Source organism: Megascapheus bottae, chromosome 15, assembly GCF_031878675.1.
Source record: "Megascapheus bottae isolate mThoBot1 chromosome 15, mThoBot2.hap1, whole genome shotgun sequence".
Classification (NCBI taxonomy): domain Eukaryota; kingdom Metazoa; phylum Chordata; class Mammalia; order Rodentia; family Geomyidae; genus Megascapheus; species Megascapheus bottae.
Genome location: NC_143523.1, coordinates 9,337,019 through 9,358,129, shown reverse-complemented (window position 1 = coordinate 9,358,129; position 21,111 = coordinate 9,337,019). Strand labels below are relative to the sequence as shown.

General features: G+C 44.8%; 1 protein-coding gene across 2 annotated transcripts in view; it reads left to right on the top strand.

The window, feature by feature from the left end:
* The first annotated feature begins 1,250 nt into the window (after positions 1-1,250).
* Grk5 (G protein-coupled receptor kinase 5) overlaps positions 1,251-21,111 on the top strand; it is a 190,166-nt gene continuing 170,305 nt past the window's right edge. The window contains exon 1 of one of the 2 annotated variants that reach the window (XM_090345760.1): positions 1,251-1,529. In XM_090345760.1, the coding sequence (XP_090201886.1) occupies positions 1,478-1,529 (52 nt within the window). In that variant the 5' untranslated portion in view covers positions 1,251-1,477. Of the gene's footprint in view, positions 1,530-2,269; positions 2,317-21,111 lie in introns of those variants that run through there. The other variant, XM_090345761.1, reaches the window with a different exon arrangement.

Sequence of the window (21,111 nt, the reverse complement as noted above, 5' to 3'; positions counted from 1 at the left end):
AGTTCAAGGTCTGGAAAGAATTAATTTTAGTATTCAATGCATAATAGTTGTTCAGTATCTCTTCTTGTACCACCTCCCAGCTACTTCCTGGCAGCCTTGGGGACAGAAGGTTTCCTCCTTTTGGACAGAGAAGGTCTAGAGCTGGCTTCAGAACGGACATCCGGCCTGAAAGATGCAGAGGAGGCAAAAGTCTCATTGTTCCAGGGGCCTATCGGCTCCGCCCCATATCCCAGGTGGCTAGAGATCCCACTTCTCAGGAGCGGGGCTTGGGACGGGGGAAAGGGGTGGGTGCTGAGCCCAGATCTGGAGTTTGATGTGCTGAGTCTGTGGAAGGAGCTAAGAACCCCAAGATAAATAAGCCCGGAATCTGAATGCATTTCCACGGCGGCCGGGCGTGGCCAGGCCGTTACTCATTAAGACGCCCCACGGCGGACTCAAGCGAGAACAACTTAATCCGAAGGAGTTGGCTGGCGGCGAGGATCGCGGGCTCGGGGGCCTCCCGTGCTAGGCGGCTTATTAACACAGCGCGCGGCTTCCCACGCTCGGATCCCGGCATCGGCGGCGCCGGCTCCTCCGCTGGGCCCCGCCGCCGCCGCCTGAGGGCGCTCGGGCCGCGTGGTCGCGGAGCGCGGCGCGGGCTCGCGGACCTTCCCGCTCTCGCGGAAACAAAGTGCACCTTTGTGAGCGCCCGGGCGCACGTGCGCGGGCGCCGGCCGGCGCCGGCTGCGGCGGCCGCGAGTGGGGTCGCCGCCCCGAGGCTCCCGCTCGTGGCCAGGCCCCTGGGAAGCGAGCTGCGGTCGGCCGGCCGGACAGTTCTCTCACCCCAGCACCCCGCTGCCGTGGCCCTGTGGACTCTGCTTTCCAGACTCCTGGGGGTCGAAAGTTACCCACGCCTCGGGATCCTGGGCTCCCACTCAGCCAGTGGTAGGCTCAGGCAAAGGGGACTTCCCGGGACGGTCTCGGGCGGCCCGGAGGCTTCACAGCCCCGCGGCGTCGGCTCCGCCTCGCGCGGCCGCGAACTACAAATCCCAGCAGGCTTCGCGCCCGGAGCGCGAGTCGGGAGGCGCGTCCGGACCTGAGCCTGCGCGGTGCGGCGGCCGGAGCCCGGAGTACCACACCCCCGGGAGGGACGGAGGGGAGGCTGAAGCATCCGAGGCATTAAAGCATCCGAGGGAGCCGGAGGGGAGGAGAATGGAGTGACAGAGACACGCGGAGGGTGGGGGGTGGGGGGGAGAGTGTTGAGGGAGGGGGGAGGGGGGACACAGAGGGAGGAAGAAGCGGCGGCGGCGGCTCCTCGGTGCAGAGGGGGAAACTCCGAGGACTCCGACGGGAATAATGCGGTAGCCCGGCGGGCGGCTGGCTCCCGGCTCCGGCAGCGGCGGCGGCGGCGGCCCGAGCGGCGGCAGCCCGAGCAGCGGCAGCGCCTCGGGCGCTGACAGCCCCGCCGACCGGCCCCCTCGCAGACCGCCGACTGTCAATGGAGCTGGAAAACATCGTGGCCAACACGGTCTTGCTGAAAGCCCGGGAAGGTGAGCGGCTGGGCGGGTGCTCGCCTGGCGCGTTCGCCCGGGGTGCGGGTGCGGGTCGGGCGCGGCGTGGCTGGGCTGTGCGTGTGCGGGTGCCCGCAGTGAGTTGGTCGGGAGCAGGACAGCCCAAGAGCGCGGTCGGTCGAATGTTCGGGTGTTTTGCCCTTGGACTCGGAGAATTAAGACTCGGGGTTGAGGAGGCGAAGAAGAAGGTCGCCGAGATTGGGATGCTAAAAGAATCCCCCCGTTTTCCAGCTCTTCACCCTGCGGGGCGTGCGATCTCCGCCGCCGCCGCCGCCGCCGCCGAAGGGTTAGTTGGAAAAAGCATTCTTTCCGGGAGAGAGGGGCAAACGTGAGAAGAAAATAGCTTTCGGAGTCGGCGCCACACAGGTTCTGTGGATGCAGAGTGTGTGTGTGTGTCTGTCTGTCTGTCTGTCTGTCTTGGGGACAGTGCGTGTGTGGTGGCGGCGAGGTGATGGGATTAGCAGAAGCCAAATCTTTGCCTGTGCTGGCTGAGTTGATACAGACGATCGCTGGAAACCATCCTCTGGGAATGTTGCTTAGGGAAATCCCGTCGTGTGGAAGGAAGCCTTTGCAAAGGCAAAGTAAGATGTTGAGGAATGAGCCTCGTCACGGAATAAGGAAAGGAAGGATGGCTGTACTTAAGAAATAATGAAGGATCTCTCAGATCTGGTTGCTTTGCTTCCCTGCCTTACACACACACTCACACACGCACACTCGGATTGGAGGCAGATAACTGAACTGTTTGGTTTTGGCTGGATGAAGCAAGGTAAGTATGTTGACACTTGGATGCATTTTGGATGTAAATCATTGGATTTCCTGCATTTGGCTGGCAGGAAGTGTTGTCCAATGGAGTAGGAGTGTAAGTCTTTCCTATAAACAGTTATTTTGACTCTTCCTTGCAATAAAAATTAAAAAAAAAAAACAACAACCAAAAACAACTGACCCAGAAACTTCTGTTTCCTAAAAGGATTGTAGTGTGTGTGTGTGTGTGTGTGTGTGTGTGTGTTATAAACACATATATTTAGGAATACCTGGAATTTATGTAACATCTCTTTTGCCAAGATTTGAATTTTTGTACGCAGCTTTTTTTTTTTTTTTTTTTTTTTTTTTAAGGAAGGGGAGGTCTTTTTCCTGGGAGGAAGCTTTATTTGATACCTAAGGTGGAAGGCAGACTAAAGTTGACTTTAGAAGGATCCTTGGTAAGCAGCCCATGAAAATGCCATAACTACTTCTTAATATTTTCATTCACCCACTTTGATGAATGAGGGAAGAATTTCTGGCCAGCAATAAAACGATTCATGTTTATCCAGCCCATTCCTTCACCTTGCGGCTCGGTACACACTGTGCAGGCCAGTGATGCACAACCCACCAGGGCTGTTTCAGCGGCTCAACCTAGTGTTCATGATGCTCTTTTGGTCACTTGTCACTTTAAAGCAACTACCTGGAATTTTTTTTTGAAAGTCCAGAAGAGAGGCAGTGCTTTGAAAACACTGAGAAGAGTTTAAGATTTGCAAGTTAGTCCCCCCACCCCCTTTTTGATTTGTCCACAACAGATTTTTAGGGAAGACTTTAACTTGGTGACCTGTAGGATATTCTGTTTCTTTGTTTGTTTTCCTTTAACCTGAATTTTGTATTGAACTGGATCAAAGTGGAGCTGGTGGGCTTTTCTGTGGGGTAAGCAATGCAATCCTGGAGGAAGACCTGGTCTGTAGCCTTCAAAGCAAGCCACCTAGTGGTGGGAAGTAGTTGTACAGCTCATGGCCTGGGGGCTGGGAACCTTGTCCCTCCATTCTGAAATTACTTCTTGGGAAATCTCAGGGCATGATGGTGTTGGAGGCCTGCAAATTTCACTAGTTCCTCCTGTGCCTAGGGAATCTGCTTCCCAGATTTGTTGTGCTAGATATTTGTCTGCCTAAAGGAATTTTTTTTCTCCTCCATCAGCATTTGGTTTTTTCTTTTAAAATGTTTCACTTAGACTGGGCAAAGTGGTATCAATTATCCCCTGTCCTTAGTTGTTCTTCCCAGAGCTTTTCACTGAATTGACTGGTTGATGTTTTTGCTTGTCAGATTAGCAAATGGGGTTTTTCACAGCCTTAGGGAAGAGAGCTCCAGATTGGAATTGTGTGGAATGGTGGACTCCCGTCAGGGCAGAATTACAGGGACTTAAAAGTGCTCAAGAATGTGCCTTTTGCTCTTTTTCCTTTTAAAGGCTTTCCAGTTTCTGTGAGAGTTTGGTAGTCATCTGGTGGTGAAAAAAAACAGCTCTTAAGGATGGTTGAAGAATAAAGGGACTTGGCCCGTAAGGAAACATAGAGAGCCAGATACAAGGATGAGAATAAATAATTTATGTAGAAGTTATCTTAAGTTTGCGTTTCTCCTCTTTTCTCTCATGTCTAGAGAGAATCCACAATTTTAAGTCCTATTTAACAAAGACTGGGCCTTTATTAAAGATCTGAACCCACATAGCCTAATTATTCCAGAAAATTTGGAAATAAAATTTTATTTTTATTCTCATTAATTATTTTCTTTTCAGTTGTCCTCTTGAAATCATTCTATTAAATTTGGTTATTTTATGAATAACTATGAAATCAAAGCCTAAAGAGCCTACCTGTTATACACAGAGGTTTGATTCCCCAAGACCAAAAGAAAACAAATTTTAGCTCGTAAAATGGCTAATTTTATAAAGTCTGAATTGTCTAAAATGTTTAAAAAGCACTTTTTAAAAGATTCTTGTGAATTGTTACGGATGAGAAATATAACTAGTGAATGTGAAATTTGATTTAGTTAACAAAATACTTTGTAAACTATTTTTTCTTTTATAGTACAGGGGATTGACCTCAGGACCTCACACTTGCTACACAAGAATTCTACTACTTGAGCTATGCCCCTGGTCCTATTGTAAACAAGTTTAAATGTGGCTTTCAAGTAAAAGTCACATATGTCCCAAGAAATGGAGAGTCAGACCTTGAAGAAAGACAGATCCGCTTTGTGAATGCTATACTTTGTAATTATCTGTGTTAGTGGGTAACTTGGAGAACTATCATTTGATATTATTACACATTCTTAAAAGCAGATGGCTTGTATATTTATTATACATGAGAATTCTTACCATATTAAATATGTATGTATGCTGGGTGTTGGTGGCTCCTACTTACAATCCTAGCTATTCAGGATTAGGGAGCTGAGATCTGAGGAGGGAGATTAGAAACCAGCCTGTGCAGGTAAGTCTGGGAGACTACTTCTTTTTCTTCTTCTTTTTTTCTTTTTTTTTTTTTTTCTGTCTACCCTGGAGCTTAAACTCATTAGGCAAGCACTCTACCACTTGAGCCACAGCACTACTTCCAGGTTTTTCTCTGTATGTGGTACCAAGGAATTGAACCTAGGGCTTTCTGCATGCTAGGCAAGCACTCTACTACTAGGCCAAACTCACGGCCTAAAAGATTCTCATCTCTAGTTAACCACCACAATGCTAGTGAAAAAGCCATATCCCTGAGCTCTTCAGTTCAAAGCTAGTGCTCTACCCCTTGAGCCATAGCACCACTTCCAGTTTTCTGGAAGTTAATTGGAGATAAGAGTCTCAGGTACTTTTGTGCCCAGGCTGGCTTTGAACCTTGATCCTCAGATCTCAGCCTCCTGATAGCTAGGATTATAGGCAAGAGTAATCTGTGCCTGGCAGGATTGCTGTTCTAAGCCATCCCATGAGACTTTTATCTCCAGTTAATCACCAAAAATCTGAAAGTAGAGCTGTGACACAAGTGGTAGGGCACTAGTGTTGTGCTAAAAAAGCTTAGGGATAGTGCCAAGAGGAGTTCAAGATAAGGACCTGGGTAGAAGATTAAGTTCAAAATTCTTAACTCCCTGCAGTATATTTTGGAATCTTTAGTTGTCCTAATCTCATGAGCAAGCATCACTCTTAAGGACTTCAAATTACACTCCTAAAAATGACTGAAGAAAGAAGTTGAGACTGAATTCATGCCAGTATGGAAATGAGCTAAGTGATTAAGCATTTAATGAACAGGAGACCCAGACTAACTCTCCTATCTATTTACATTTCAGAATCTCAGAAAATTGGCAGGCGAGCTGGTGTTGAAATAATGGTAGTGAGAAAGAGTGTTTGCAGAGTGCCTTTTGTGAGTTTCTTTTTTGTTTTATTGTTGCAGTAAAAGTTTTTGACTTTTCTCTGTCTGGATCTGTGGTCTCACGACTGGGAGAACACTAGTGAGAAAAAATTTTTGCAAGTTGCCAACCTTTCCATTCTTCCCTGGCCAGGAGTAGCTGTATCTGATCAATAAAGACGTCAGAAGGAGTATTTAAGCATATTTTCCTGAGTTTGAGGCTAGCAATCACAAAGTACAGGAACTGAGAAGTCAGGAACATAATGACTTTGCCATTTGTCACAGTTGCTGAAAACCAGAATGTGCAAGAACCATTTTGTCAGATAACACTGCAGCTTGTCTTCCTGATGATCAAGATATGGGACCTGGGAGAAGGTGAAGCTGAGGCTGGGGGAGGCTGGAGAGGATAGCAGGAGGAAATAAGCTGGCAGCAGCCCTGGGAAGGGCAGGCTTTGCTTTGGCTGGACCTGGCATTCCACAGCAGGTTCGAAGCCAGAGCTCACTCCACCTTTTCCCCTTCATACCCCTAGTTCACTAGGCTGAAACTGAAATGTGGCTGTGCTGTAGGAACTTGCAATGTCTGAAGCTTGCAGCCCCTTCTCTCTGACAGTCCTTGGGAAGCTGACTTAGTCTATCCAGAGTGTCTGCCTTTAATCTTAGGGTACCAAACAGTGGCTTTCAGTCTGGCAGAGGCAGTGTATGGCCTATTAAAAACAAGACTGTTGGGCTGGGAGTTTGGCCCAGTGGTAGAGTGCTTGTCTAGCACACACAAAGATTGGGGGTTGATTCTTCTGTACCACATACAAAGAAAAAGCAGAAAGTGATGCTGTGGCCCAAGTGGTAGGGCTCTAGCCTTGAGAAAACTCAAGGACAGTGCTCAGGCCCTGAGCAAGCCCAGGACTGGCAAAGAAAAAAAAATTAAAAATAAGACCGTTAAAGGGAACTGCCTTTTATTTTGGGTAGTTTCCTTTTCAGTATTGACAGCATGGGAGTAGAGAAATCAAAGACTGTATTTCAGAGGCTGAGAGTTTGACCTAGTGGTAGAGTGCTTGCCTAGCATGCATGAAGATCTGGGTTTAATTCCTCTGTACCTCATATGTACAAAAAGCTGGAAGTGGGTGCTTACAGCTCCAGTGGTAGAGCGCTAGCCTCAAGGAAAGCCCAAGGACAATGCTGAGTTCCAGTCCCAGGATTGGTTTAAAAAAAAAAAAAGGCCTTCTTACTGAAAGTTTTCAAATGATGATAGTAGTTAATCTGACTGCCTGTTTTTATAATCATCAGATAAATGCCCACAAGACTCTCATCTTTCAGTAGCTAAGCTGCTTCTTGTCAGATCCTGAACTCTAAAAAGCATGATTTTTCCAGTGCCCAAACTAATCCTTGTTTAAATTATGTCTTCAGAAGCCATAACTCTTGTAGTGGCTTGCAAAATAATAGCTTTGAATCTGTGCTGAAGGCTGCAAGAAAGTTCAAGTGAATTTTAGGAACAGGCCCACTACTTGACTAAGTTCACCTTTACTGAAGGCTATTTGACCCAAGCCTGAGGACTTCCTATGTTCTTATGAAACATAGGAATATTTAATAGATGTAATAGATTTGTGGCTCCAGTTAAAACATTATAATACCTAAATTAGTAATCAAAGTTATAAAAAAGTGTTGTTGCCATAGATCTTGCTAGTCAGAAGTGAAACCTGAGACAACAAGTGTTGAGAAGAGCATTAGGAAAGTCTTCAGTCCCACCACCCTCGGCCCTCATTTCTCACAACAACATAGAATAAAGACAACGGGTCCTAAGATGTGATTTTAAATAGTTAAAGTAGATTATATAGACTTAAATCACAGAGATGGCTTATGTTTCAAAACATATTCTGTTATCTGTAAGCAAAAAGTTTTACGACTATCTTAAATCTTCACAATATTTAGTTTTGGAGGGTAAAGACAATGTTTCTTTTACTTCTAATCAGACACTGGGGGAAGCATTCCATTTCATATAAATCATGCTACTTTTTAAAGAGAAAGCAGTTACTTCCTGACTGGCCTTTGCCCCCATACCCATTTGTCTTTTGAGAAAATGATTCATTTATTTTCTGAAACTCTTCCAAGGGTAAAATTCATTTATGAATTCATTCACCGTTTGATTATTGAAAGACCCTGGGTTGAGGTGATGCTTGGATGGCAACCCTGGATGAATGCATGAGGATGGATTAAGAGATGGAATGGTATACCACTATTAGGGTGTGCGTGTGCGTGTGCGTGTGCGTGTGTGTGTGTGTGTGTGTGTGTGTGTGTGTGTGTGTCTATGTCTGTGTGTCTGTGTCTGGGTGTGTCCAGGGGTTAGAACTCAGGGCCTGGGCACTGTCCTTGGACACTTTTTTTTTGGTGGGTCATGGGGCTTGAACCATATATGGGTCTGGGTGCTATCCCTGAACTTAAGGCTACCTTCCTACCCCTGGAGCCTCAGCCCTATTTCCCCTTTTCTAGTATTAATTGGAGATAAGAGTCTCACCATCTTTAGTGTCTGGGCTGTCTTTGAACTTTGATTCTTAGATCTCAGCTTCCTGAGTAGCTAGGATTACAGGTGTGAGCTACCACTCCTGGCTCCTTGGACACTTTTTGCTCAAGGCTAGCGCACTGCCACTTGAGCCACAGCACCACTTCTGACTTTTTCTGTGTATATGGTACTGAGGAATTGAAACCAGGGCTTTGTGCATGCTAGGCTAGCACTCTACCAGTAGGCTATACTCCCAGCCCCACTAACCTTCTGAGGCTGTTTCTGCTTTTTGTGGTGGGAGAATCAAATTCAAAGCCTTGTGTCTGATAGATAGGTAAGTGCTCTACCTGAGTCTTTGTTATAGTTTTTGATTTTGCCTTTTTGTTATTGGTCCTAGAGTTTGAACTCAGAGCCTGGGCTCTGAATTTTTGTACTCAAGGTTAGTGCTCTACCTCTTGAACCACAGCGCTACTTTAGCCTTTTTGGTAGTTAATTGGCAATAAATGTCTCATGGACTTTCCTGCCCAGGTTGGCTGTACAGTGACCCCCAGATCTTACACTCTTGAGTAGTTAGGATTACAGGTGTGTGCAACCAGTGTCGGGCTTAGGGGATTTTTTTTTTTAAACTGACAAACTAGGTACTAACAGAACTGGATTCTTCTTTTCCTACCTCCCCAAAGTACTGAGACTGACTATAGCGTGAGATAAGTAGACCAAGGTACAAATCCTACAGCTGGTGGATCATGGTGTGAACTTTTTAGTTAAATAACTGTGGTGTAACACCCATAACTACTGTGAATCTCATATCTGGCAAACCCTGGTGTGAAACCTAGAGCTGGGTAGACTGAGGTAGGAACCCATGGCCAGGTGAAACACATTGTGAATCCTGAAGCATAGAAAATTCTGAAGTGCCTGAACTTTGGACTATGGGCTGTGATTTAAGGATAATTAGTTTCTGCTTGAGGGATATGTCTGAATCTGGAAGACAAGGGCTCCTCCTCCTCCTCCTCCTCCTCCTCCTCTTCCTCCTCCTCCTCCTCCTCCTCCTCCTTCTCCTCTCTTTGTCCTCCTTGTCTTTTTCTTCTTCTTGTGCCAGTTCTGGGCTTGGGCTGAGCGCCTGAGCACTGTCCTTGGGTTTTCTCAGGGCTGGAGCTCTACCACTTGAGCCACAGCACCACTTCTGGCTTTTTTCTATGTATATGGTACTGAGGAATCGAACCCAGGTCTTCGTGCATGCTAGGCAAGCACTCTACCACTAGGCCAAACTCCCTGCCCAAGTACTCATTTTCTACGAGGTTATTGTGTTTTTATGATTGTCACTTCCTACAGATGGAAAGCACTGAGGACAAGGGCAGGAAGAGTCTCGTTGAGGAAGGACAAGCTCCTGGTGGACTGAGTCCTCCAGGTGTTACTGTCTTTCCAGAGTAAGGTCTGGGCTGTTGATGGGCTACAGTTCTGGAGAAGAAAGGCGAGGACTGCCTTTCTTGCTGACTATTTGTTGGAATTGGGTTGTGTTTTTCTCTAACATGGCCAATCTCTGGGAATGAAGTAAAAGGTCATTTTATTATTTAGTTCTCTTAAGGGGCTCTGTCTAACATGGTAACTTCTGGCTGCATATCATTATTTAGATTTAAGTTAGTTAAAATATGATTTTTGTGCACGTTGGTACATTTGTTTCAGTGTTCAGCCATACGAGACAAGTGGTCACACTTATTGGATAGTAGAGTCTAGAACATTCCTGGCATAGCACAAAGTGCATTCCAACAGAGCAGTTCTACAGACGTAAGTCTGTATACCCAGTAAATGAGTGTGATACCTAATAACTTCTGACAGGAAAGGTGAGAGAAGTGTAAAAGAAAAGCAAGAAAGGAATGGGGCCTACGACTTGCTTACTATTCACAAAGCTCTGAGTTCAATTCCTTGGTGTCACATACACAGAAAAAGCTGGCAGTGGTGCTATGGCTTAAGTAGAGCACTAGCCTTGAGAAAGCCCAAGGACAGTGCCCAGGCCTTGAGTTCAAGTTTCAGGACTTGCAAAAAAAAAAAAAAGAAAAAAAAGAAAAAGGCAAGAGACAATAGTGTAAAGAAAGGGAGAGAGGAAGAAAGAAATAGGAAACAAAAATGGGTGGAAGGAAGAAAGACCCTCAGAGTCTGGGGAAGAGAGCAGGAAAGGAAAGCAGGAGAGACAGGAGAGCCAGCCTTAGGCACTGATTCAGTTTCATTCAGGGACACTTGTTTTCATATCTCATTGGGAAATTTGCCTAAATTAAGCAAGTGACTTTCCTGATTCAAATTAAGTGCATGATTCAGACACATACAGAGCCTATATTCCTTCTTGAAACTCCCAATGTGTAAGTATCTTCAAACAGTCATGAAAGACTCTCAGATCTGTAAAAAGAAGAAAAGGAAACTTCCACAGACTTCATAAAAGTGGTCTGACCTGAGAGTAAAAAGAAACAAAAAGATTTGAAATATTTCCACTTCTTCTGGACAGGATAAACTGAAATGAGAACTATATTTAAAGATGTCAAAGACAGACTAATTACTTCAAAATGGATTTTCTTTTAAAAAAAACTATCTTGAAACATTTTAAATGTTTCATTTTAAATGTAATGAATTAGGACACACTTCTGAAGGAAAGATAGCATTTGAAACAATGAAATAAGTGCTGGTTCTTCAGCATCTGGAGAAGGAACACTATTGGGCTATTTGAAGTAGTGCCAGAGTCAACTGATCACATCCTTCTAAGAGAAGATAGGGCTCGCTGAGTCCCCAGGAACTTAAAATCTGTGGAGGAACAGTCTTTTTTTTTTTTTTTTTTGGCAACTATGAAATGAATCTCAAAGGCTATCTTCCAGAGCCTGGGCAGAAAGCAAAAGAAGCATTCCTGTGATTCCTGTGTTGGGAAGTAGAGGACATAGGCTTACCAGTGCCTTGATGGAGCACAACCTTCTTAGTCTTCCTTCATTTCCAGAAGGAAAGTGACCCCTGACATTTTTAATAGGTAAGGAAACCAAGAGGAAAGAAAGGGCAGCCTGTGTCCAGGGTCCTTTGAGCTGTGGATTTTGGGGGAGCAGTCACAGTGTCGCCACACTCCAATACAAACCATTTATTTTTCCCTTGTAGTAATGGAAACTAATGCCAGACATACTTCTGAGGATGGAGCAGTTCTTAAATGTGAACACCCCTGTGACAACAGAGAAAGTTTGTCTCTATCAGATAAAAGGGGCTAACAAGCATATGACTTCCCTGGATGACTCTGATTTCAGAGAAGTGCCCATTTGACAGTGATTGAATTGTTGGATAGAGTAATTTCTTAGCCAGGTGCAGTGGCTCATGCCTATAATCCTACCTACTTAGGAGGATCTGAGGATTGCGGTTCAAAGCCAGCCTGGGCACTAAAGTCTGTGAGACACTTATCTACGCTTAACCACTAGAAAACCGTAAGTGGCCCTGTAGCTCAAGGGATAGGGAGGTAGCCTTGAGCTGAAGAGGTCAGGGACAGCACCCAGGTCCAGAGTTCAAGCCCCGTGACAAATAAAAAAAAAAAGTAATTCATTTTAGGAGATGAATGACAAATTAGTGAACTTTTTCTATTGGTGATTCTATTTAACAGAATATGGATGTGTCAACTCAGGTTGACTATGGTGGGTGGGATATGGACATACTGTGTAGATGTCCCTGACATGTATGCACACATGCCTACTTTTGTGGATCCCCGTTACCTGCATTCTCCCTTGCCACCTATGCCTTACTAACATACACATCAAATGAGCAAATTGCCTTATACTCTTCTTCCTCCCCATAGGGTTAGTGGACAAAGACTTGTCCCTAAAGGGCAGGATATTAAGGCAATTGGGGGGGGAGGGTTGTAAGGATGGTAATAGGAAGCCCCTATCATCGGGAGTGGCACTCTATTTCCTTGGCAGAGCAAGAGGTAGGGAGTAGCTGGGCCTATTCCAGCTGTGTTGGCTTATACAGGGCCTGCATGCTCTGTGCTACCTTTCTTTTTTTTTTTTTTTTGCCAGTCCTGTGGCTTGAGCTCAGGGCCTGAGCGTTGTCCTTGAGCTTTCTCAAGGCTAGCACTCTACCACTTGAGCCACAGCACCACTTCTGGCTTTTTCTATGTATGTGGAGTGCTGAGGAATCGAACCCTGGTCTTCGTGCATGCTAGGCAAGCACTCTTATCACTAGGCCAAACTCCCAGCCCCTCTGTACTACCTTTCTACTCAATCTATCCTTGCTTTTAGGCATGTTTGCTGATGGTGGGACTTCAGTTGTATGCCTCTAGTTCTCTACAGTTTCTTAACACAAAAGTGGAGGTGTAGGTCTGAATTCAGGGCCTCCTTTTGAAGATGGACCATGACATGGCCTTTTATTTTTCCCCCAGGAGAATCTCTCTCAGAGTTAATCCCTTTCCAGTTTTCAGTGAGTGTTTTCATTTACACACCATGTCAGTGTAGGGGTGTGTGTGTGTGTGTATGTTTCACAATTTAATGATTTTTACTTTGGGGGGGGTAGGTAATGGCGTCTCTAAGAGCCATGGCTGTACTTGAGGGTCTGCTGTTGGACATAGGCTCCTGGTCAGGAGGGTAGAGTGATGTCACTTACCGAGACTAAGGGGACAGGAAGTCATGCCTTTGATCTGCTGCTGCAGAGGAGATGTAACTCTGAACTTATCCATCCCAGGAAGGAAATGAGGTGGGGGCAGGGATAGAATTACCAAACTACAGGATGGAGGGAGCCCAGCTAGTGTCATTAGCCCTGCATAGTTGATAAAAAGTCTTGTGAAACCTCATTTGAAAATGGAATTCCATCTTGGCTGAGTCTCTGGCAGCACTTCTGGAATGGAAACAAGCTGAGAAGGTCAGCAAGTGGCCCAGGAAGAGCAGTTTTTAGTAATGAATGCAGGACATGCTCTTAATGTCATCTATTAATGTGCCCAGGATAAGCAGGGTGTGATGTGCAGGCAATGTCCCATGAGAAACAAACTCTTGTAAGAAGAGTCAGGGGTGGAGCTGGGACAAAGAATTTGGCTGTTGACTTGAATGGCAAAGGATTCTCCAACATCTTCATTTTCCCAGGCTGGAGTTGTTGTGGGAATAAATGAGCCCATAGTTACAGACAAGGATGGATGTCATGAGAGGGTGTGCCTGGAACGTCATGGATGTTCATGAATATTTCTAGAATGAATGGCTAATATTATATCTATGTTATGGGAAGGAGAGAGGGAGAGCAGAGAAAGCAAGATGCTTGAAGCTTAAAAGACCTTGATGTCACTGTAGCTGGCAAATTAGGAAATGCACCAACATGGGTAAGAAAGATTAACTAAGGGTGGAGGGCCAATAGGAAAAAAAAATGTTTTCCAAATGTTTTTCTTAACTGTGAAAAACGTTTGGCAAGTTTCCCCTCCCCCCTAAGTTGGAAGTGGTTTGTTGTCGTTTTGGCAGAAATAAATATTTGCATTAGACCAAATGTTCGGGGCAAATGTTACTCGTTACTCTCCAATTTTGAGGCTCAGCCTGTTGGAGGAAATGCTTTGTGATGAAAACATGCATCCTTTGCTGGCCAAATTGAAGGTAGCTAAGGATGAGAGCTTTGCATGTTGTACTTATCATTACTAGAATGAGTCTGAACCAGTGGAAAGACAGTAAGAAACAAGGCAATGATCCTTTTAGACCTAGGAATTTCTGATGACCTGGTATCTGAAGGGTGCAATCAGTAAAGAAAAATGGCCATTCTGCTTACAGGCAGGGAGGCTGGGTCCAATCAAAACAAGGAAAATGTATGTTAACTTGGAGGAAAATTTTCTAAACAGTCAATTCCGTAATTTCTCTGAAGAGGAAAGGGCGAACCTGCTGGAGCTTTAAGGGTGATGCCAAACCCTGTGATATATAATAATTAGTAACCACTGGTTATTCTGCCACATACTCACTCATACCCCAAACCACTAACCACCACTTGGGATGGAATGCACCATGCCTAGATATTTGCCTCCGATGTCTTCCCATTGGTACTATCCAGTAAGAGAGGATTTTCAAAATCGAAGCTCAATTCTCTGTAACAACAGATAACAAAATACAAATAAAGGAAAAGAAAGCTACTTTCTTTGAAATGATTGACTGGATTAGCAAGGTAAAGGTTCGTCTTCAGGTACACTCCTCAGTTTACCTCTCTATAACCCCTGGGTGACTGACTGTTTGCTATCACAGTGTCTGTTATTCTTGCTATAATTTTTGGGAGCCTGAAAACATTTTAGAAATGACTGATGGCCCAGAGGATGTGTGAGGCTTAAGAAGAGTCAAGTTCTTCTTGAGTAAATCTGGGACTGTGAAATTTGTTACCTTAGTTGGGTCTACATGCTATAAAAACCTGCCTTGTGGGGCCTGGAGTTTGGTCTAGTGGTAGAGTGCTTGCCGAGTATACATGAAGACCTGGGTTCGATTCTTCATACACAGAAAAAAAAGCCAGGAGTGGTGCTGTGGCTCAAGTGGTAGAACTCTAGCCTTGAGAAAGCCCAAATACAGTGCTCAGGCCCTGAGTTCAAGTCCCAGGACTGGCACACACACACACACACACACACACACACACACACACACAGAGTAGAAGTTTCAATAGGAGAAAAATTCTAGTGGGAATCATGCTGGTTTGGCTATTCCTAGTACCCAAAGCCTAGCATTTAGTCCACACTTACTGTGTACTTGGTACCATGTTGGGCTCTGGGAGAAGGAAATATAAAGCAGTGGGCATCTTCTTTTTAAAACATTAATTTAAAAATGATCACGAGCTGGGAGTGTGACCTAGTGGTAGAGTGCTTGCCTTGCATGCATGAAGCCCTGGATTCGATTCCTCAGTACCACATACACAGAAAAAGCCAGAAGTGGTGTTGTGGCTCAAGTGGTAGAGTGCTAGCCTTGAGAAAGCTCAAGGACAGTGTTCAGACCCTGAATTCAAGCCCCAGAACTGGAAAAAAATAAAAATAAAAAAAGTCAAGCTCCTGTGGCTATTATTTTGCTTCCTAATCCCAATCCTGTGATCTTTTCTCCATTATTACTGATGAAGAATCTAGGCAAGAGGAGTAAATTACTTACCTAGAGCACCCAGCTGTCTCCACACCTGATTTTTTTCTGTTCCCTTACAGCTGTGTTCCTCAGAAATCCAATCAGCTATTTGGAACATCAATGCTAATATACATAAGACCTTAAAAATGAATTAGCATTCAGCTGTGACTCACAGTAAATGGGATGTGTTCTGTATAATTTTTAAGATTGTAAGAAAAAAAATAACACTTGGTCTCAAGAAGATTCAAACTAGGGAAAAAGGATCAAAAAGAAAGTTAAAAAAAATCCTTCTTTCATGTATACCTGCTACTAGTCCCACCACTGAGATGGTGATTACTGTATGCATTTAGGTGGCCATTTTCCCAGCTTTTATATATGAACAGTGAATTCAGATCTCATTCTATCCACCTTTTGTGGAATGGGGTATAAGCTCAGGTCCTTGTATACTGGGCAAGTTTAGAGTGCTTGCTCTGGGTCTGCCTCCAGACCTTTTTACTTTTTATGTTTATTTGTTTATTTATTTATTTATTTATTGTGAGTCATGGGACTTGAACTGGGCCTAGCTGTCCCTGATCTCTTCAGCTCAAGGGTATACCCAACCCGTGAGCTAAGCCCCACTTCCTGTTTTCTAGAGATTAATTGGAGATAAGAGCCTTAGTTCCTTTTTTTGCCGAGGCTGGCTTAGAACCTTGATCCTCAGATCTCAGCCTCCTAAGTAGCTAGGGTTACAGGCAAGAGCCACCACGCCTGGCCTTTTTTTTTTTTTTCTTTTTTTGAGTCTCATATTTTTGCTCTAGTTGACCTGGACTATGATTTTCCTGTTTATACTTCCCAAGTAAGCTAGAGTGACAGCTATGCCCCACCATGTCCAGTTTTTATTGGTTGAATTGGGCTGTTAAGAACTTTTCTTTCTTTCTTTTTTTTTTTTCTGGTTGGTGGTGTAGCTTGACTGTAGGCCTGGGCACTGTCCCTGAGCTCTTCAACTCAAAGCTACAACTCTACCACTTGAGCCATAGTACCATTTCCAGTTTTGTGGTGGTTAGTTGGAGATAAGAATCTCGTGAAGTTTCATGCCCCTCAGATCTCAGCCTTCTGAGTAGCTAGGATTACAGGTATGAGCCTCTGGCACCTGATTAGTTGAGAACTTTTTGCTCAGACTGGCTTCCATCTACAATCCTCCCCCTCTCTGCCTTCCAAGTAGCTGTGATGATAAACTAGAGCTACCATGCTTGGCTAGAGATATCATTTAATTTAAGTGGGAACCTCTTATGTTGTTCTGAGCCATTTTCAGGCAACACTATGTGGCAGAGCCTTCTTGTGTCTGTTTTTAGTGTTCTATGAAATGTGTGGGTGTTAGGAAATATTGGGAGAGACTTTGGAAGCTGAGTATGTTTCAATGGCATGCTGAGTATTTTCTAGCAGACCCTTAGGGGTTATATGGTTCTAAAGAGGTCTGTGGATTTATCTTTGATGAGTTTTGTATTTAACTGAGTCCTTGTTTGGGGGGCACTTAGGCTTTCCATCTTGAACTATATTCCAAGCCATGTAGGAATAGTCTACCCCTTGTATAATTCATCTTCTGCACTGAGGACTTAATTTTTTTTGGGAAGAATGGTAGTAATTTCTGAAATAGAATTAGGGTCATCTCTAGTGACCCTAGAGATGTCCAAAGGACATTTTCTTATGAGAAAGGAGTATGACATATGTGATGTGACATTTTTGAGCCCTTTGGGATTTAGCATCCCTTTCTTCTGAATTATCAGTCGTCTTTCCTAGGCCTTTCAAAGCTTTGGCTAGAGAAAAGTTAAGGTTGAGTTCATCATAGACTTTCCTTCTCAAGGAACTCTTTTTGCCTATGCAAATCAGGCCATAAATACAGGCCCAGATAAGCTGATAGCTTTGTTAGGGAGGATCTCACTGTATAGCCCAGGATAGCCTGGAATCTCTCATATCCCATTTGAGTATCACCCTGTGGAGTGACCTGGGAGTTGTACTTGTTATTTTATACCAATTTGACAAGAAAATCAGGCTCAGAGAACTAAAGCAAGGACTTAACTTCCCTTTTGGTACTTAACCGGTTGCTCATTTCCCTTATCTCAGGGCTCTTGGTTTTAGTTGTGTAGTTTACAGCTCTCCACAGGTACTTATGTATAATGGATCAGACTAGGAGCTCCTTCTAATCTCCCCAACTTGCCCCAGGTGCTGCATGGCTTTGACTCTACTCATGATTTTTCCCCTCTTTTTTTTTTTTTTTTTTTTTTTTTTGCCAGTCCTGGGCTTGAGCTCAGGGTCTGAGCACTGTCCTTGGACTTTCTCAAGGCTAGAGCTCTACCCCTTGAGCCTCAGCACCACTTCTGGCTTTTTTCTATGTATGTGGTACCAAGGAATCGAACCCGGGTCTTCATGCATGCTAGGCAAGCACTTTAACCACTAGGCCAAACTCCCGGCCCGACCCCTCTTTTTTTTTTTTTTTTTTTTTTTTAAACTCCTGTACAGCATTCTCCCCTGTGGGGTTTTGTTCTATCACCGGTAACTGCTTTGGTTGAGAGTTTGCATGTATTTATTCAGGTGATGCCTGTAAAGTTCCCACTTTGAGAATAAAAGTATGAATAAAAACAGTGCCAGGCCTGATGCTGGTGGCTGGTGCCTATAGCCCTAGCTACTTAGGAGGCTGGCATTTGAGGGCTGCAGGTTGAAGCCAGCCAGAGCAGGAACGTCCATAAGATTTTTTTTTTTTTTTTTTGCCAGTCCTGGGCTTGAGCTCAGGGCCTGAGCACTGTCCTTGGACTTTCTCAAGGCTAGAGCTCTACCACTTGAGCCTCAGCACCACTTCTGGCTTTTTATCTATGTATGTGGTACCGAGGAATCGAACCCGGGTCTTCATGCATGCTAGGCAAGCACTTTAACCACTAGGCCAAACTCCCGGCCCCCCGTCCGTAAGATTTTTATAAAACTCTAGTTAACTACAAAAAAGCTGGAAGTGGAGCTGTGGCTCAAAGTGACAGAGCACTAGCCTTAAGCACAAAAGCTCAAGGACAGCACCCAACAGTACCTGTTGGAGGGTAGAGTGGTGTTTTCTCCCTAGAAATATTTGTAGATGAGTGATCTCACATTTTGGCACTCACAGCTGCCTAGAAACATCAGGGACTACAGGGAGAAAGGCTGTTCTTACTGAACATGGCCATGAGTTCCACATCTATGTCTGCAGGAAGGGTTGTCCCACCCATAGCCAGCACCTTCCTCCCCAGGAAGATGGACCTAGGGCCAAAGGAAACCCACATGGGTGACAGTGCCAGGACTGAAACAGTCTTCAGAGTTGGACAGTTGCCATGCGTGGATCTTTGAACTCAGTAGTGGCTGATCTGGTTCCTGTAGCTGCTGTATACTGCTCCCTCCACAAACTGAGTAGCTTAGAAATTTGTTGTCTCACACCTCCGGAGATCAGATGTCTAAAATCAAGGTGGAAGCAGGGTCTTCCCTGCTGGAAGATGCTAGAAGGATTAATTCCTGGCCTCTCCTTGTAGCTATCCATTTTCTCCTTTTCATATAATCTGTCTGCATCTGTTTCTGGTCATGGTTTTCTATCCGCTGCCACCCTGTTGTTTTATTATTTACTGTGTAGCCCAGGCTAGCCTGAAACTCTTGATCTTCCTGTCTGTACCTCCCAAGTGCTGGGATTACAGGTGGATACCACTAGGCCCGGGACATTTCTTCCCTTTGTGGGTACTGAGGATTGGATTCATTCTTCACACTTGCCAGTCAGGTGCTCTGTTGTTTGAGCCATGCCACCGGTCCTTTTAGTAATTCTCCAGGTAGGTGCTTGTGTTTTTTTCTCCTGGGGTGAGACTTAGTTATCATTTACTTACTGTCTCCTTTATAGCTGGGATGACAGGCATGAACCACCACATCATGCTTATTTCTATTTTTTGCCAGTCCTGGGCTTGAGCTCAGGGCCTGAACACTGTCCTTGGGTTTTCTCAAGGCTAGAGCTCTACCACTTGAGCCTCAGCACCACTTCCGGCTTTTTTCTATATATGTGGTACCGAGGAATCAAAAATGGGTTTTTGTGCATGCTAGGAAAGTACTCTACCACTATGCCAAACTCCCCGCTCACATATTGCTTATTGGTTGAGATGGGGGGCTCTTACTATTTGTCCAGGCTGGCCTCAAACTGTGATCATTCTGATTTCCAGCTCCAAACAGCTGGGGTTACAAGTGTGTGCCACCACAGCCAGCTGTTTTCCCTTCTTTATAAGGATACCAGCACACTGGAGCAGGGCCTGCTCTAAGGCCTCATTTGAATGTGACGCGTTTTATAAAAACCCTATTTTCAAACCAGGCACCTGTGGCTCACACTTGCAATCCTAGCTACTCAAGAGGCTGAGATCTGAGGATCTGAGGATCACAGTTCAAAGCCAGTCAGGGATGGCTTATCATGAGATTCATCACCAACTAACCACCAAAAATCCAGAAGTGGGGCTGTGGCTCAAGTGGCAGAACGCTACCATTGAGCAAAAGGCGGAGATAGCACCCAGGCCCTGAATTCAAACCCCAGAATTGGCACACAAATCTATTTCCAAATGAGGTCACATTCTGGAGCACTGGAGGATAGGAATTCAACTTAGGAATTTTAGGGAGAAGGGAACATAGAGTAGAACCCATAACATAGGCCCTTCCCATGATGTACTCCATTGGAAACTCCTGGGCAAAACCTGAAAATCGGTGTTTGAGGAACTCCCTGAGAGTTCCTGTGTATGTGCCAGGTGTAGAAACCACAGAACTCAACAGCTTCTCACGTTTCGCATCTTCTTTGGGATTGTCTCAGAGCTTTGACTCCAGCCTGGCCCTGTACACAGGGCTTCACTCTACAGCCCCCCACATCTACTGTCTACCTCTTGCAGCTGCTCATTCCATTTACATCACTGCATTAAAGAGAAATACATAAAAGATAGGCTCTTGCCTCCCCCTAAGGTTAGGATGAGGTGCTAAGGGTGTCCTAAGTGAAAGTCTGTGAAGGCCAAGTACACTGCACAGTATTACTCTCAAAGTTCAGTTTTTGCATCTGGGATGGATGATTGATCTTTGTTGAAGAAACCCCTAGTGTCGGAAGATACCTGTGATGCTCCCTGGAAGGATGGAAGTCAGAACCCAACCCCAAAAGGAAGACTATGTCACCAACATGCTGTGTGACCTTGAGCATATCACTTGACCTCTCTGACCCAAAGCTGTGTAAATGTGTAAGTTGGCTCAGATGAACTCTGAGGTTCTTGTCATCTTTCCAATCTTGAGAATTTGCTGGTATGTTTTCTACTAATAGTAATTCAACTGTGGGTACTTCCTAATCGAATTTGATATTAATGTGAGGAGCAGACAGTACATATTAAAATGGAAAAAAAAGTTACCCCCAGAGAAAAGAGTTAAAAAGTCAGGAGGGGGGGCCGGGCGTTTGGCCTAGTGGTAGAGTGCTTGCCTAGCACACATGAAGACCCGGGTTCGATTCCTTGGTACCACATACTTAGAAAAAGCCAGAAGTGGTGCTGAGGCTCAAGTGGTAGAGCTCTAGCCTTGAGAAAGTCCAAGGACAGTGCTCAGGCCCTGAGCTCAAGCCCAGGACTGGCAAAAAAAGAAAAAGAAAAAGAAAAAAAAGTCAGGAGGGACTAAATGCATAGTACAAACGAACAAAACAAAATCCCGCTGCTTCTAATTTAACCACTGTAATTTAAGAAAGGGAAATACATGATACTAGTATTTTCATTGGTGGGTTAAACAAAGGAAAAGTAAATAAAATATTTAAAAAGTAAAACAGTTTGATTATTCCACACCGTATTGTCTTTCCCTTAAAAGTTTAAAAAATACGGTTCTCCATCTGGCCAAAGAAAACAAGTAAAGATGGC